The sequence below is a fragment of the Ovis aries genome, chromosome 3 (genome assembly GCF_016772045.2).
Source record: "Ovis aries strain OAR_USU_Benz2616 breed Rambouillet chromosome 3, ARS-UI_Ramb_v3.0, whole genome shotgun sequence".
Lineage (NCBI taxonomy): Eukaryota > Metazoa > Chordata > Mammalia > Artiodactyla > Bovidae > Ovis > Ovis aries.
The window spans coordinates 155,511,296-155,526,280 of NC_056056.1; the positions used below are offsets into that span (position 1 = coordinate 155,511,296).

General features: G+C 36.9%; 1 protein-coding gene across 26 annotated transcripts in view; it reads right to left on the reverse strand.

Annotated features, from left to right (window-relative positions):
• XPOT (exportin for tRNA) overlaps window positions 1-14,985 on the reverse strand; it is a 173,979-nt gene that overhangs the window by 25,894 nt on the left and 133,100 nt on the right. For 23 of the 26 annotated variants that reach the window (XM_027967488.2, XM_060412854.1, XM_060412856.1 and 20 more), the window contains 9 exons: window positions 11,029-11,162; window positions 7,797-7,879; window positions 5,662-5,718; window positions 4,797-4,866; window positions 3,897-4,115; window positions 2,859-3,043; window positions 2,589-2,757; window positions 1,235-1,471; window positions 97-135 (listed from right to left, as the gene is read on the reverse strand). In XM_027967488.2, the coding sequence (XP_027823289.1) occupies window positions 97-135; window positions 1,235-1,471; window positions 2,589-2,757; window positions 2,859-3,043; window positions 3,897-4,115; window positions 4,797-4,866; window positions 5,662-5,718; window positions 7,797-7,879; window positions 11,029-11,088 (1,119 nt within the window). In that variant the 5' untranslated portion in view covers window positions 11,089-11,162. Of the gene's footprint in view, window positions 1-96; window positions 136-1,234; window positions 1,472-2,588; window positions 2,758-2,858; window positions 3,044-3,896; window positions 4,116-4,796; window positions 4,867-5,661; window positions 5,719-7,796; window positions 7,883-11,028; window positions 11,163-13,857; window positions 14,259-14,985 lie in introns of those variants that run through there. The other 3 variants (XM_004006498.6, XM_060412851.1, XM_060412868.1) reach the window with 2 other exon arrangements.

The following is a 14,985-nucleotide window of genomic DNA, read 5'->3' on the forward strand; positions in this document are numbered from 1 at the left end:
TAATTTCATGTAATCTGAAACTAGGCTGTATTTCAAGGCAGACTGTAGATACAGAGTCTACTATTGGTTTAAAAGAAGCAAAAAGAAGTCAGTTACCTCTACATTAGCTTTTTGTTGATCTGAAAGCACTGTAAGCTGTTGAAAAGAAAGCAATCATTTATTAGGTTTCCTGAAGTAATACTTGCTTATCAAATTATTTTTCTCAGTATCTTTTCAAACATGCACACAGCTTTTCTGGAGGGCAGTTTGATAGTAACTTTCTATATGTGAAATGTACCTAATCTAAAATCTATCAATTTCACTTCTAGTAAGTAACTTGGCATACAGGCAAAAACATGTAGATAAACTTGAATTTTAAAGATACTTATAAATGTACTCAGCAAAGAAGCAGATTACAGAACAGCAAAGTATGATCTCACCTTGTTTTTAATTAAGTTAGGCCATAAAAGCCTAGAAATCCACTATGAGATACAGTGGGATTACCAATAGTGATTTTAACTTTCATCATACCTTTTCACATTGCCGAAAATTTCTTAAAGTATGCATGCAGAAACATGTTATAACAGAAGCTAAACTCAGTTTCAAAAAATATTATCTTAAGCTTGACTCAATTCAACTAAATCAATGTAAATAAAGTAGGCATAGCTCTCACCTAATGTCATAATGAAAAGTTATTAATTCTTTAAAAGGCTACATGTATAATATATGGGATTCATACCTTCTATGTTTTAAGTTCTACTATTGGCAGCAACTCTCTGGGGGAAATTTTTAATTATTAAAAACTTCATAAGAAATGATGCATATGTAATTAAAATAATATCTTTAACAAAATTTCTACTGTATTGAAAAACAAAGACAGGGGACTTCTCTGGCAGTCCAGTTAAGACTCTATGCTCCCAAGGGAGGGGTACAGGTTCAGCCCCCCAGTCAGGGAACTAAGATGCCACATGATATAAGGCCAAAAAGAAATAAACACAGATTAAAAATAAAAGAAACAACCTAAACCTATAACTAATTCTGAAGCTTTTTAGTCTAGTGAATTTTAGAACCTGGCCATTTATGTTTTCCAGCTAAGAAGTTTAAAGGAAAGAAAAAAGATGAAAATATATTCATAATTAACAGTAAATATCACTAGAGTAGATAACTGAGTATCTTATTTTCATTTTCCTGTATTTTTCAATTTCTCTATGGCTTTTCTATATTATCTACAACAAAGACTAACATAAGGACTTACCTGTTTCAAAATATGAAGATAATCATAACAAAATCCAATAATGTTAGAAGAGATGTCATCATCCTCATGAATTAGGAGCTGCAACATCAGCGCCACCTTTGTTTCAATAGCTTGCAGTGCCTCCTGAGCATTCTTGATATCCCCATTTTTAATTAATTTAGTCCAGCTAACTATCAATGACTGTCCCATTCCATTGACCAGTTTAGAAAATCTGGCCAGGAAGTCAACATCTTCTTCCTACAAACAATACAGATCTCAATTTAAAACCAACTACCTGAGAGGAAAAACTCTAAATTTTAGAATGGATCAAGTGCCAATTATAGTAGTCAATTTTAAACTAACATTAGACATTAACAATACTACCATTTTGACTGGGAAGTTTTAAGAGTCTGAATTCTTCTACTGTTATTATCCACTAACTCTCAAAATAACTATCTTTAATGATTACAGTCATGTAGATATTGTCAAATTATAAAAGTTTAAAAAAGAGATCTGTGGTTTCAAAACCTTCTCTGTAAATTGATGAATTTAATAAATACCTTCTAATAAAGTTAATGCTGCCATATTATGCTTTGTGCCACTATTTACAACAGTCCTTTCTGACACTATTTAATTTGAACGTCAACTACATCACAAAGAGATAAAACTGCTATTAAAATAACTGCCTAAAGTTAATCAGCATTAGTGTTAGAACTCAAAATCAGGTTAATTTTCATTAATTATCCTTATGATATTCTCCTACAGAAAGAGTTTTTAGCTTCACCATTTTAAGTTTTTTAATAAAACAATTATTAGCAGTGTAACTGACCATACTTTGACAGTGAGGAAAATACCAGAGATGTACTCCTGATATATCAACAATACAAAGACTTCTTAGTAATTCTTTATCACTGTCACAGGTAAAATTAAAAGTAAAAACCTTCAAATTCAGTTTCTAAATTATTAATTTACCACACTCACTTGAGCCCTAATTCTGCTGAGGCTAAACTCCAATAGCTCAAATGAATATGATAAAAATATAACATTTATAATGGAGTCTAATTTAGGTCAAAATGCACTGCCATGCTTCTTAAAGTGTGGTCCATGAAGAGCAATAGCACAGCATCACCTGAGAGGCTATTAGAAAGCACAAAAGTAAGTACTATCCTAGATCTTCAAGTTTAAGTCTGATATAATCCATGGTCAAGGAAAATGTTACACATGACATTACGGCTTTCTGGACAGTGTTTCACCATTATAAGCTCAAGGAAGTTTCTAACACTTAAAAATAAAGAAAGAGGAAAGTATATTTAAATTACTGCCTATCCTAATTTGTTCTAACAATTTTCAAAACCTTATACATAAATTTACTGACCCGGTCAATGCTGAAAAACCCAGCAGACTGTAACACTTGACACAAAGATTCTACCAGTTTCATTTTATCAACAGGATCCATTCCTTTATTTACAATTTCAAATAAACAATCACAGGCTTCTTCCCGTAGAACTTCTATTGACATATGACCTAGCAGCATATTTATAAACCTGGCAATGGAGAAACAAAAATTCTTACAATATTTTCAAATTCATGAGCTTTATACACTGTATTATGCAGGTTTATATTCTTTAAATATAGATTTACTTACCTATCATTGGCTATAAGGGATAAGTCTATCCAAGAGACATAAGCCCCAACTACTTCAAGGCACTGGCATGTCACTTCTGAATTGGTATACTGATAATTTTGTAGGATTTGGTACCATGATTCCACCAAGTTTGGAATGCACTGTTCCCTCATGGTATCCTTTATGAGAGTATTCCTACGAGCCTCCTAAAAAAAAACAAACCATATATACAATCAGATTACCTCCCAAGATAATGTTTGATATCTGTATAATAGTTGCACACAGTATTTTCGCAACACTACATTTCCCGACTTGTTAACACATTCCCTGCCAGTATTTCCTATTTATCTGCTCTAAAATCATAACCTGTGATTCTAACTCTTCCTTCCATTTTACTTAGACATAATTTATTAAACACAAACTATTAAAAAAACACTGCTTAGAAATTTTAACCATGTGATAAAAGTTATTTCTCAGTATTATACAAACATACTTAACCTATTTAAGAGAAGAGCAATAATGTAAACAATACTGTGTATAAATATCATATTTAACATACAATAACCTTAAATTGTCAGACATATTTGAATTAAGCTATTTCCATTGTGTTCTTTAAGAAAAAGGAGAAAGTTATATTGGGTAATACAGAAATAGAGAAAGACTAAGGTCATGGCCTATGTGACTATCTGAGGATACAGAAGAACCCAGCACTGGTACATAGCAAGGCTTTTTCCTCAGTCAGAAACTATCAAGTAACAGTAAATATAAGCCACATTTCTCTACAAATTCATAGGAAAAAAATCAATTTGTTTATTTCACTAGAGGAAGTTCCTGTCTGGTTAAAAAAAAAAAAGCTAAATGCTCTAATTTTACCCTATACCTGGGGAAAAACCCCCAATTTAAGTTCCTTTGTAAAACAAAATTCAAAATGTTGAGCAAATCTGTAAGTATTCCTAATAAAGTTTTATCAAAAACAAAAAAATTCCTTCTTGATCCTTTCATTATTTACCCATTATCTCTTGCAATATCTAAATTAAAAACTTATAAGATGTTACTTGCCTCTGAGGTGTGAACCACATCACGATCCACCAACTCTGAATCAATAGCCATGAGAATTCGGAGGTACAGATCCACTCCCCTTGGATTTAGGTCCACTACTGAGAGAATGTCAAAAAAAAACTTGGGCCATTTAGTGAGATATTCTGTAACAAAAAGCAAGGCGAAGACTTGGGCAGCTTTATTTCGTATGAAGGTCTTCTCTGGTTGGGGATTCAGCATCTGACAAACAAGAGATACAGTTCATAAAATTAAATGTAAATGGAAAAGATTCAAACATTGTTCTCCTATTTATCATTAATAGGCAAAATCCCACTAAACTGCACCATGGTCTACAACAGCTGTGTGGCAAATATGCTTGAGAATTACCGAAGTATTACAGTTTCATGGGCAGAGTTTTAGTAGTTCCTATAACCTTTTCTAAGAAGAAAGCAAATTCAATGGTTTTTCTTCTAGCTGCTTGCTCTGTAAGATAAATACTCTAGCTACACAACTATTTTAATATGTTAAGATTAGCTAAAATTAATGAAAAATAAAGTACTGTGAATAAAGAACTCTATTGGCTCCTTTAAAAAGGGCTCTTTATGAAGAATCTGTTCCAGGAGGGCTCACCTTAAGTGTGAAAATTGACTTTTGTCTAGTAGTTAAAATAACATTCTAAAACCAAAAGTTTCCACCATGTGTCATGGAAAGAATGACAGCTTCTATTACTGATATAATTTTAAGTTACTGCTAAGCTTTTATCACTCGTAATCTTCAAAGCCAGCACTTTCTAAAAGAGCTACATGATCAGATGGAGGATAAATGAGTGACATTTTTGAGGTGAAGTTGCAAACTCTTCCAAAAATAAAAACTGAAATATCTGGCAATTTGAGGTATTAAATGTAAAAGCTACTATTTTACCTGAGCTTGAAGCCAAGATACGAGCGTCTCCCTAATTAGTTGTTGTTGAACAGTAGTTAGTTCTGAATATCTGTTCAAAATACAGAATAATGGTAATATTTAGTGTATGTGGTTTTTAAAAAGTAATGGCCTCTTATATTTGAAACAGAGAATTTGTATAGCAATTACCTAAAATTCCCTATGATAAACTGGTAATAATTCTCATTGCCACTTTAAAGACAGGGGTGGGAGTGGCTGGAAGGGTATCAACATTGATCTTAGTTTTATCTGTGGTCCAAAACAAAATGGCAGCTACACAATTTCTCAAATGAAAATAATGGTCTCAGGTCTGTGATTTACAGAATAAATCAGGAGGCAAACTAAGGATCCCTGGGGCAGCAATTCACTGTTTCTGCTTAAATTAGGCAGGGGTTTTTGGAAAAGTCAGTGGCAACCCACTCCAGTGTTCTTGCCTGGGAAATCCCATGGACAGAGGAGCCTGGCGGGCTACAGTCCATGCTGTCACAAAGAGCTGGACATGACTGAGCGACTGAACAACAAGGCAGGGGTTCTAAATGCAAGTGCCCATACTGCCACTCAACTTTAACAGAGAGTGGTCATGCAGTGATACAGGCATGGTGTTGCCATATCTTTTCATTCTTTCCCAGAGAAACTGGAATTTAACTTTTTCCTGTGTACTGACTGGATTCTTTTATGTAGCCAATGAATTCGGTATTTTTAAAACACCTTGGGATAAATCAAAACATATTTCAAAGCTGGATATGACACATAATGTCAATTTACAGCCTATGTTATGATGTCCCCAAAGAGGGGAAAAGTTTCAAAAATAGCCTCTCCCCACAAATCTCAGTGAGAAAAGCCATACTTGTATTTAACTTGATGTTCCAGTACTTGAAAGCAGAAAAACTTAATATGATCATCACTGAAAAAGAAAAAAAAAGAGAAAAATTAGACAAGGAGAATATGAATTGGGGAAAACAAATCAAAGGTAAATAGCAATGAATAACTCAGGTGAAAGTTTCTCAAACCAGACCTTTGGCTTATTGCTCTCAAGTGTTACATTCACATCCATTTGTAAGCTAAGAGAACTTTATATATTCAGTGGAAATCTGACAAACAGAATAATCCCAAATTAAGATTCACTTTAAGTACATACAGTGCTTTGCAAATAGAGAGCATTCCCCTCAATTCAAGATGTTAGGATTCCCAAAGCAATTCCTATCTTTTATAACAGAAAGGATAGATGTAAAATGACAAACAGTAGAACAGCCAGAGACTCAGTCAAGTCAGAGATGGCCATCAAAGTCATACTTAAACTTAAAAGTTCTATTGCAGCAAAATCCAAAGCAAGAGAAGTCTCCTAGATTGGCAGTCCAGCCCCGAAATTCATATAGAAAACCAGGTTACAAATATATTGCCTTAGGGATTCCCTGGTGGTCCAGTGGATAGCAGTCTACACTTCCACTGTATGGGGTACGGGTTTAGTCCCTGGTTGGGAAATTAAGTTCCTGCATACTGCATGGCGAGGCCATTCAAACAAAAAAAAAAGAAAGAAAGTAAAAACAAATAGATGACCTTAAAAAGGGTGGGGGTAGTAAAAATCAATATCCATCCACTGTCCACTTCTAACTGTCTCCCTAGGAGTGACAACAGAGATGCAGTGAGCTAGCTACAAGCTCTGACCAAGTCCCTTTAATGAACAACAATGTTCTTTTTAGACAGTTAGTTTGAGTCAGGCATAGTCAAGGAACGATTTTTCATATACAAAGCTAATTATAGTCAATGTAAGAATGGAGGTACTGTCTTTATTCTGACTACATCCCTTAACCCCTCCACCAAAAAAAATTCGCACTTAAGAAAATAAAACCTAATTTTTTAAAGTTTTTTAAAAAGTTACATTTAATTAGCATCTTTTCTAAGACCTTAGGGTTTCTATTCTTATCATGGATTGCACTGAAGCTTTAATTATATGACTGAAATTTTTCACTCCAAATATAAACTACAGGGAGCCCTTAATTAAAAGCCAGCCCTCATTTACTCTAAGACATATAGATGTTTTTCAAAATTAACTTTCACTAAACTGGAACACTTGCTTTCAGCTATAAAATTCAGTGACTGATACTCCCAGCATGCAAGAAACCTAGGCAGGAATTCTCACTGACCCCTATAAACTTATTTATACTCTTACTAGTAGAGTTGTTGTTTACAACTAGTCAGTGTGCTTCCCCCAGTCTCACTAGGTGCACTGTACTTCTTTTATATGTAAGTAACTTAATTAACTACTATATAAAATAATGCAGTGAGTATGATGAGTTTCTATTTTTGTGAAAATTAAGTTGAATGCTTTAGAAAGAGTTCACAGAAAGTCACACTGCATGGGAGAAAAAAACCTTGTACATGTGTATTGTGGGCCAGATAACCAGAAGACTTGGAGATGTGGGAACAAATAAATAAAAGGTTTAGAAAGCCACATTCACTGTTCTTCAATTCACTACAGGGACCCAAAGCAGAAATTGGAGAGGATCAATTATGGGGCAATTAATATTTTCAACATTAAGAATCACAAAGTGATTTCGGCACATACACAAAGAAAAATTGTTGGTCCAACATCAAAAGATTAGGAACTGAATGTTTATGCACTAAATTAAAAATTAAGATAGATAATTTCTGATTACCTTCTCTACCAAGCTTTTAGAAAACCAATCATCCCTCCTCATCATAAGAAAATATAGAAATTTCTACTGTACTATATGCCAGCTGGAATCTACTATTAGGAACTCAGAATAAGGCAAAGAAAGGATAGTTTTAATGAAAAGTAAATTCAGAATTGGCCAAAATTTTTAGTTTATTATTTTTCTCGTTCTACATGGAATAGTTTTTTAAAACTAAGTCATAAATGTTTTTAGGAAAGCCTTTTTCAAACAGATAAATAAAACAATCCTGCCAAGTTCATAAAAATTTAAAGTCTTCTACAAGTTATGCAAATTTTGCTTTGATTACCTGTATGTCCTCTGAGCCAGAGCTTCTGCACACACCTGCCAGGCATCTGGGGAAATCTTTAACTGTTCAAAATAGGCCAAGGCCTGTGTAATTGCAAAGCAGAATATGCATTTGGAACAGTCAATCTCAATTCTCTGCCAAAACTCAACAAAGTTTACTGAGAGTAGCAAACCAACTACAGTGACTTAAAAAAACAGCTAAACATTGAATTCAGGCTTCTGAGTAGGTGCAACTGAATGATTATTCCTAGGAAATAGGTTAAGTAGAAAACAAATTTCATCAGTTGGATACTTCTAACTTGTTTCCTTATGGGAAAGGAGACAACACAAAATGCCCTGCAGACCTCACTGGGTTATTAGAAGAATCAAGAGAAAACACTCCAGTGCTCTGTCAAGTGCTAAACTCCTGAGGTACATGCAATTTTAAAATGGGATATAAAGCATACTTTTCCTATTTAATATCAAACATGCTATTAAAGAAGTGACGACCTATAAAGGATGAAACATATTCTGTATTATCATTTGATCTACCATTTAACAGAAAAAGAGAATTATTTCCATTTTTCAACTGCATCAGTAAGTTTCCTAAATGGTGAGATTAAAATCAGAGTTCAACTGCTTGATATGAATTTTAGGGAAGTACCAAATAACTGCAAAAGTCAAAGCTTTAGGGAATGCATTTCTCATCCCTGTATTCATGAATTCTGGGTCTTGTTACAGGAGCAAGTATCCTCTAGAACAGATGCAGCACCAAGTCCATAGCCTATCTACCACTGTTGGGAAAACAGGGGTGACTCATATTCTTCCATTTGTATGCTGCAATGGAGATCAATGACAGATGCCAGTTTCACATATGACAACAAACAGTAATCTCAGTAACTTGCAAAAAATCTCTCAGTCAAGAAAATAACACATAATCTCTAGAAACACTGCTAAATGAGTCTGAAGCAATTAAGCACATACCTTGAAATGAGTTGAGGAATCTAATTTCAATTAGCCAATATATATATATTTTTAAATGTGGTTTGTGCCTCATCAATGTTGTGAAAACAATTTTATCAGTCTTGATCAGCAATTTAAAAAGTGAAACAGAACAGAGATATTAGAGTGCACTGCACCTAGCAAGAATAACTATTATTTTGTATGACTTGTTTTACTTATGTGTGTAAATGTCATATATTCATGTGTGTACATACATACATATACATACACATATACTGGGTCACGATATAAAATTATTTTTTCCTTTGGGTGAGAGGTTAAAAAAAATAAGTTAGAGTCCTTGAGCCACAGTGAAAGATCTCACACAACTCAACAAAAGATTCTGCTTGCCACAACTTAGACCCGAGGCAGCCAAATAAATGAGTAAATATTCTTATTTATTTTATAAATATATGTATATTTTAAAACCTGCAATAATAATGGAAAACTACTGAAATGGCAGTCCACTCCTGTATCTTTGCCTGGAAAGTGTCACTTCAAGTGTCACTATTTTTTTTAGTGATAATAACTTGAAAATTTTCAGTTTTAACTATTCTTTGCACTCTGAATCCACGTGATACTAGCATTTAAACGACAACAACAACACTATAGTAATGATGAACAAGTCAGTTTTCATCACCCAGTTCTGCTATCTCACACCTTTCTAATGCTCTACTGTCTCTAAGTGGCAACAGAGTCAGTTCAGTTACTTAGTGCCCAGGTAGAAAACAGAGAACTATAGACAGACAACTGGGAATCAGGGTTGGCAATCATTTATCTTATTACAAAACTGAATTAAGTCCCTACTACTCCTCAATTCCAGGATCAGGACTATCAGAACTTACTTTTCCTTACAATTCCTTATTTTTCATTCTAATTATTACTCAGGTTGGCTTAATGGAGTATCAATTAGGGCTGGATCTGGATGTGTAACATATGCTTATGACTGATAGAACCCATTTTTATTGCTGAAAAACCTAACTTCTATAATATTAAAACCACTGTTAATGTACTAGTTTTACTTTCTGAAAAAGAAAATCATAGCACATTAAAAAAAAAAGTTCTGATGGTGGAATTTTATTATAAAACAAACGATTTCAAAAAAGGAACATAAAAAATAACAGAGAAGCTTATTTAATAACTAAACTAATAGTCAAAAGCTATGTAACACCAAGCTAAATGAAAGGTACAGATTTATTATGCTTCAACTATGTTCATGACTAAGGGTTTGAAGGTAGGTAGCTAAAGCTCCTATGAAAAGAAAAATTTGTCCATATACATAAGACACAGACTTTTAATGACTTTTCATGTCCGAACCGGTTTGATAGGTATCTTGTAATTAGCTATTTAAATCTCAATTCTTGTCATTCACCTCTATCTGGAAGGCTGGTTACTTCTTTTAACAGCAGAGAAGTACACAGTACACAGTACTATCCTGGAAATCCCTGCAGATTTTTTTTTACTATTTAAAAAAATTTCTGTAAAATTGTTGACTTTTATATTTTGTAATATGTTTCATATTTTATATTTTGTAAATTGTTAACTTCATTTAGCTCACTTATAAAAAAATATCTTTTGCTACGAGAGCAGAAAGTAAATGACTCTTCATCCATTTACCTTATACTTCAACCCACCCACCATCTTTAAAAAACTTAATTACAGGCCTGTTCTTTAGATTCTTCTTTTATCATTCAGCCATGATTACAAGTGTATGCTACAATATGTTTAATTGTTTATACTTACCCAAATATCCCAGTACCTCATAATGGATTCTTTGTCATGTAATCATTTTATGTAACCTGAGACATGGTATATAATACCTGCTTATTTACATGTCTGCCTGATTGAAGTAACAATATTGTTAACTACCACTAACATGAGGGTTAAACAACTTGTTTAGACTAAACTAAATCAAGCAATGGAAAAACATCATATGTACGCCTGCTATTCTAGCAAAGTCCCTTGAACAATACTTTGCATTATAACTTTCAAATAATTATAATGATGTGACATAAAGACTTGCCTTAAATTACAAGAGATTTTAATACTGTTGTTAAACCAACTACAGAGAAAATAGGTCACAATCATTCACTGTTTCTGTATTCAGAATATAGTGAAATACCTCAGATTTGTTTCTCTGTTCATTTCCATCCAAATTAAACCTTCATCAGATGCGTATTTTTGATTCAAGCCCTCTAATGAAAATGTTTATGTAACATGATTTAAAAAATGATTAAGCAGACATGACTTACCCTTTGTCTGAAGTCTGAATCAGCGTTTGGATTTAGACCTAGGAGAGCCTGTTCATCCATTCCCGCTGCTATACTTGGAGTCTTCTGATTACAATAGGCGTGCCCTCTAATCCCACAGAAGAATCCACAAACATCTGTACACACACACACACAGTTGGAAGAAAAAAACACTTGGTAAGCAAAATAGATGCTTATCCTGAATACCATTACAAGCAGATAACATTATAGGAAGACGTTTAGGAGTTCAAAGAACTTCCTTTGAAACAATCCAAATTACAAGTATAGGAGCCTGTCTCAGAAGAGTGGGTCTGCTAAACAGTCCACTAATGTGTAATTTCTAAGGTATGCCATTAAGGTTCTCAAATTTCTTTTCTTCAAGATCATCAATAAAGTATAGAAAGTATTTTTACTTGAAATAGTAATTTCAATTTCTATTAGTAAATTTCTAAATAGTAAATTTCTAATTTACGTTGTTACTATCTCCAATAAAGTGCAACTGTGCAACCACATTATGTTCAAAAAGAAATACAAATTCAGATTATGTTGCTGTCGATTTAACACTGACTGCTCTTATTTAAGAACTTTTTTTAGTCTCTGGAAAGCACTGCACTTTCCCCACAATTCAGAGTCTAACATTTTCGAGTAAGAACATGATCAGCCCCAAAGGCAACTTGGTTTCTGATAAAATGTGTATTTATTTGCAGAAATAAAGAACAAGCTCTACCTGAGGTAAGGAGGCCTGGTCTTACTACTCTTAAAAGGCAAGAACCTGGGGGTGGGGGGCGCAGGGGGTGATGAGGAAGGGGGCCACAGCCTTTCATGGGAATGGTGAGGCCAGGATTGGATCCAGGTTAGAAGATTCTTACAACAACATGCTTTTCTGTCTCCCCCTGGTTCTGCCAATAAGTCAGAATGTGTTCTGAGAGCCTTGGAGAAGAAAGCTCAGCTGCTTCTCCTATAGTTAAGGTCATACTAAAAGATTACATCAAGGTAGTGTAACTCCCTACTGCCCTCAGGATGAAGATCCACTTTTCAATGACTGTAACCATTCTGTACTCTAACCATGCAGGACAAGCGGTAGTCTACCTTTCATCTTTGCACGCATTGCTCCTTACTTGGTTAACCCCTGCTTGTCCTTCAGAACTCAGCTTAGAAGTCACTTCTTTCAAGAACACTTCTTTGACCCCTACTGTTCAACTCTCCCAAACTGGATGAGATGCCCCTCCAAGTGCTGATAGGTTGTCACTGTCTGCTTTCTACTTTTCTCTCATTAACCTTAAATGGAAGGAGTGACTGAATATTTGTCACTATGTTCCTAGGACATAATATAACATAGATTTTGGATTCACAAATATTTGGATTGGCATTCTAATCTTACTTTCAAACTGGGGCCACGTGGACAACTACAAAAACTGAGAGAGCCCTTTCTGTGAAATAGGAAAAAAAAGAGCACCTGCCTCATAAAGCAGTAAAGACTTCAATGAGACAAGGTATGTAAAGCATGACCGGCACATAGTGGGCCCACAATTCATAATTCATCGAATCACACTAGAAAACTGGCATTTTGAATAGATGGAAAATCAAAGGCATTGTTAAAAATTTGATGACCATTCCCTTGAAAAATGCACACACACAAAAGACTATCTGAACTTCTATGAATCCCAGATCGAGAAATTCTGTAAAAGATTTCTTGAATATGGCATGGCTTTAGGGAAAATTTCATAAACTTGGTCACTTTGATTCTATCAAGGGAAACAGCAAGCGGTACTAAGGAAAAAACATTGCAAATAAAATCTAAGGAAACAAACTTGTTACAGTTGTCAGTAGAGAAAGAATCTCTCACGGAGAAGGCACTTGGATAATAACAAGCAATGGTAAATCACCTACATGTACGCAAAAAAACCTGAAAAGTTATAACCTGTGCAAAAACGTGACAATTTTCCTAGCAAAAGGTTGTGCATGAACACATATCTAACATGGTATAGCGGTGCAGGCTTAAACATTTGTTACAGTAAGATAAACCCTTCAATTACTCATCTAGCAAATGTTCTGGGGGAAGGCAAGCAAAATACTTAAAATATTAAGCCCTAACTTTACTATGGATACCCATGAAATCAAGAATCAAACAATCTGGAAAAATTCCACTACACCTACTGAACACTGTTCTTCAGTTCCAAGGCTGAATCTTTTCAGCCTTATACCACCACGCTGAGAAGTCGCTTTAATCAAACGTAACTTCCCCCAGTAACACTAATTAGCACTTTCAAAAAGTAATTTTTTTTTTCCTGGTTATAAGGAAACATCATGTTTCTCTACTCTTGCAGAATTGTGAGGAAGGGAAGAGCAAAAATGGCGTGTCCGTGCTGGCAAATTACTACAGAGAAATAATACTTTTTTTCTTTTTTGTCCTGGGACGGGGTGGGGGTGGGGATCAAGTTTGAGATCTCTGCAGTTGAAACTGCTGAGATACGCTACAACTATTACAAATGGGCTTAGCCACTTTTACTATGTGTGGGCCACAGGCGATGGGGGCCCTCCGCCGGCCTTGCCCCTTTTCTTCCCCCCGGATCCCTCCTCTAAAAGAAGCCTCGTGGCAATTGGAGTGATGAAACACCGGGCAATGAGCGGCCACGCACAGGGGACGCAGTCCGCCGCAGCTCATACTACCCCGACCCAGGCAGCCCAGCCTCCGGGCGCACCGCCATGGAGAGCCCCCGGCCCGCACCCTCTCCAGCATGGGGGCTTCCAGGGCCAGTCTTCCCGGCCAACTTCCCCGCAGCCTCGCGTGAACCGAACTGGGTCCGAGTCCCGCCCCAAGCCCCGAGTCACCTTCCCTATCACTCCATCCCGCCTGCCCGCCTGCACTCCCGAGGGCCGGTCAGTGGAGCCGCGCCGCAAGCAGGGAGCGAGAAGAGCGGCCCTCGTCCTCGTCACCGTCGTCCTCCGCCACGGCCGCGGCGCTAACGCTGGAGACGGAGCTGGCCGGGGCCGCACGCCTCTCGCTGCTCTGCGTCTCCTGGCGCCTTTTCTTGCGTGGCGCCGGGCAGGCAAGCTAGCAAGCTGGCGGGCGGGGTTGGCGCCCCAGGAAGGATAAGACAGTGAGGGCCGGCTAACGCCGCCACGGCCGTCGCCGCTGAGTCAGCGCGAAGCGCGCTCCCCGCGTCGGTGCCGCGCGGACCAAAGCCAGCAGCCTCATGGAGAAGGCTGAAGACGGCCCTAGGGCCCGGACCGGGAGCCTACGACTCCCAGCATGCAATGTGTAGGCGACGCTTCCGGGCGACGGTACGCACACGCGCACCGGGCGGTCGCCGGGAGGCGTGGTCGCCGGGGCCTCTGGTGCATGCCGGGATGGGGCTCCGGCCGAAAATTTTCGCGGCCGTGAAGCCTGGTGCGGCGTCTGCGCCGGGGCGAAGATCCGTAACCATCCCCCCACACCCCCAAACCGGGCCTGGTTTGCTTAGCATATTACTTAAAGACTTGGGGAGGTAGTTGGTAGGTTAGAGAACGGAGTCCCGGAGAGCCGCCTGTCGTGGTCCAAACCACGTGTGAGTCAGTTGTTTAATTTCTCTTTTATGATCCCACAAGTTCCCCAGCGCTGAAAATTTTTTGTCAGTTTAAAGGTACCAGTATTTTTGTCATTCGTGAAAAGATACTGTTTACTTCGTGTGATACTGTTACTTGGTTTATTCATTCACTGATTAGTTTAAAATACTGAATAGAGATAGTACAGGCTCAAGCTGCGTACGTAGATTTGGATCCCAGCTCGCCCCAACCCGTTACCCCGCTCACTTATTGTTAACTTCAGTTTCAGGCACGTTACATAATCTTATCTGTGCTTCAGTACGATTTGACTTTTCTCGCTCAGTAGTGTCCAACTCTTCACCCCCATGGACTGTAGCCCACCAGGCTTCTCTGTCCGTAAGATTTTCCAGACAAGAATACTGGAGTAGGTTTCCA